The following is a 1,874-nucleotide window of genomic DNA, read 5'->3' on the forward strand; positions in this document are numbered from 1 at the left end:
CTTTCCTTGAATCTAGACAGATTCATGAGGCCATTGGTCTGGCTCAAGAAGCATTACACTCTATATGGTCCAAACACCTAAAAGGTATCCTCCTCAAAATTGATCTCTCAAAAGCCTTTGACAGGATTAGCTGGCTTTACATCAAAATGATCCTTATACACCTGGGTTTTCCTCACCCCTACATCTCATGGATCACGGCATGTATCTCCTCCCCTACTTTCAGTATTCTCATTAATGGATCGGCCTCACCCTTTTTTCATTCTGAAAGGGGCCTGAGACAGGGATGTCCCCTCTCTCCTCTGCTCTTCTTACTGGTCATGGAAGGACTAAGTCGGATCATTGACTCTGCTAAGAGATTTGGTGATATTCGGGGCCTTCGCATATCCGATCAATGTTTCCTCACTCATCTGCTTTTCGTGGATGATGTTCTCATACTACTTGACGGCGGTGTTCGAGATTCTAGGACCTTTTCAAAGATTCTTCTACTATTTTCTGCAGCTACGGGTATGCTTCCAAATCAGACAAAATCTTCTATCACTTGCTCCCGCACTTCTGTACAGGAATCCCAGCTGGCTCTCCAGGCATTTCCCTATAATGTTCTCCCCCTGGACAGGGGTCTCAAATATCTGGGATTCAGGCTAAAACCAACCTGTCAAAGAATTGCTGATTGGGTATGGTTGGTCGTCAAGCTGGAAAAAAGACTCACGGGATGGAGTTACAGATACCTATCAAGGGCTGGCAGATTGGTCCTCATTAAGTCCATCTTAGAGGCTAACCCGGTCTTCTGGATGGCACTTGCGTGGATACCAAGGAACATTCTGGGCAGAATGAAACAAATGTGCAATAGATATCTCTGGAATGCTAACCAAGACAAAAGAATTTTTGCATGGATAAGCTGGAAGAAGATCTCTCTTCCCAAAAAATGGGGTGGCTGGGGACTCAAAGACCTGCCCGATTTTGCTATGGCTCTTGCTGCCAAGATGGGATGGGCACTTCTTACAAGTCAAAACCTATGGGCACAAGTTTCCTATCACAAATACATATGGCCTCTGAATATATTGGATTGGGCTAGATTACCATCCTGGACAATGAAGGGATGTTCTTCGATATGGAAGGCTCTTATTCACTCCCTTCCCCTCATCCGTGATAATCTAGTCTGGAGAATTAATGATGGTTTGCAGAGAAGGATTGGCCTGGATCCTTGGATTAATAGTGGGGGCAGACACATTCTCAGCAGAGAAATCATATCTTTTCTTCATGACCGGGACATTCGGCATTTCGCTCATATCGCTGATCAACAGCGCACAGACATATTCTCTCAAGCATGGAAAACAGCTCAACAGCTTGACCTGCCTCCTCAATGCCATCAGGAATGGCGAGATTATATACTTGCACTAACCGAATCCCATATTCGCATTAAACAGTGACCAGATGAACTTGTCTGGTGTAAGGCGGACAATGGTATTTATGCTCCTAAGATGGGGTACATCGCTCTTATTACTCACAGGAAACTCGATCCATCTCTGTCATGGTGGATTGATATTTGGAAGCTAAATGCCCCCCCTCGCACCAGACTTTTTTCTGGTGTGTTCTTAAAGATATCATTCCCACTGGCGAACAACTTACACACAGATCCATTTACGGACCTACCTGGTGTCCCTTCTGCAAAGCGGATTCTGAGACTTCGATCCACTTATTCCTACTCTGCCCAGCCACCCGCGCACTTTGGAATAACATCTCCTCACATTTAGGCATCACTGGGAGCTGGAGTGGGGCTGATATCACTTGCGCATGGTCAGAGTGGACTCGCTGTCACCCAGGCTCAAAGTTGCTCAACCTCCCCCTCGTGGCATCCTGGCATATTTGGTTAGCGC

At 46.1% G+C, this 1,874-nt stretch overlaps 1 protein-coding gene across 1 annotated transcript; it reads left to right on the forward strand.

Moving 5' to 3' along the window:
* The first annotated feature begins 317 nt into the window (after positions 1-317).
* On the forward strand, positions 318-1,427 carry LOC149240396 (uncharacterized). The gene has a single exon (XM_089370163.1). The coding sequence runs from the start codon at positions 318-320 to the stop codon at positions 1,425-1,427; it is 1,110 nt and encodes a 369-aa protein (XP_089226289.1).
* The last annotated feature ends 447 nt before the right edge of the window (positions 1,428-1,874 follow it).

Source organism: Pinus tabuliformis, chromosome 8, assembly GCF_031772625.1.
Source record: "Pinus tabuliformis cultivar Carrire ecotype Pingquan chromosome 8, CPIR1, whole genome shotgun sequence".
Lineage (NCBI taxonomy): Eukaryota > Viridiplantae > Streptophyta > Pinopsida > Pinales > Pinaceae > Pinus > Pinus tabuliformis.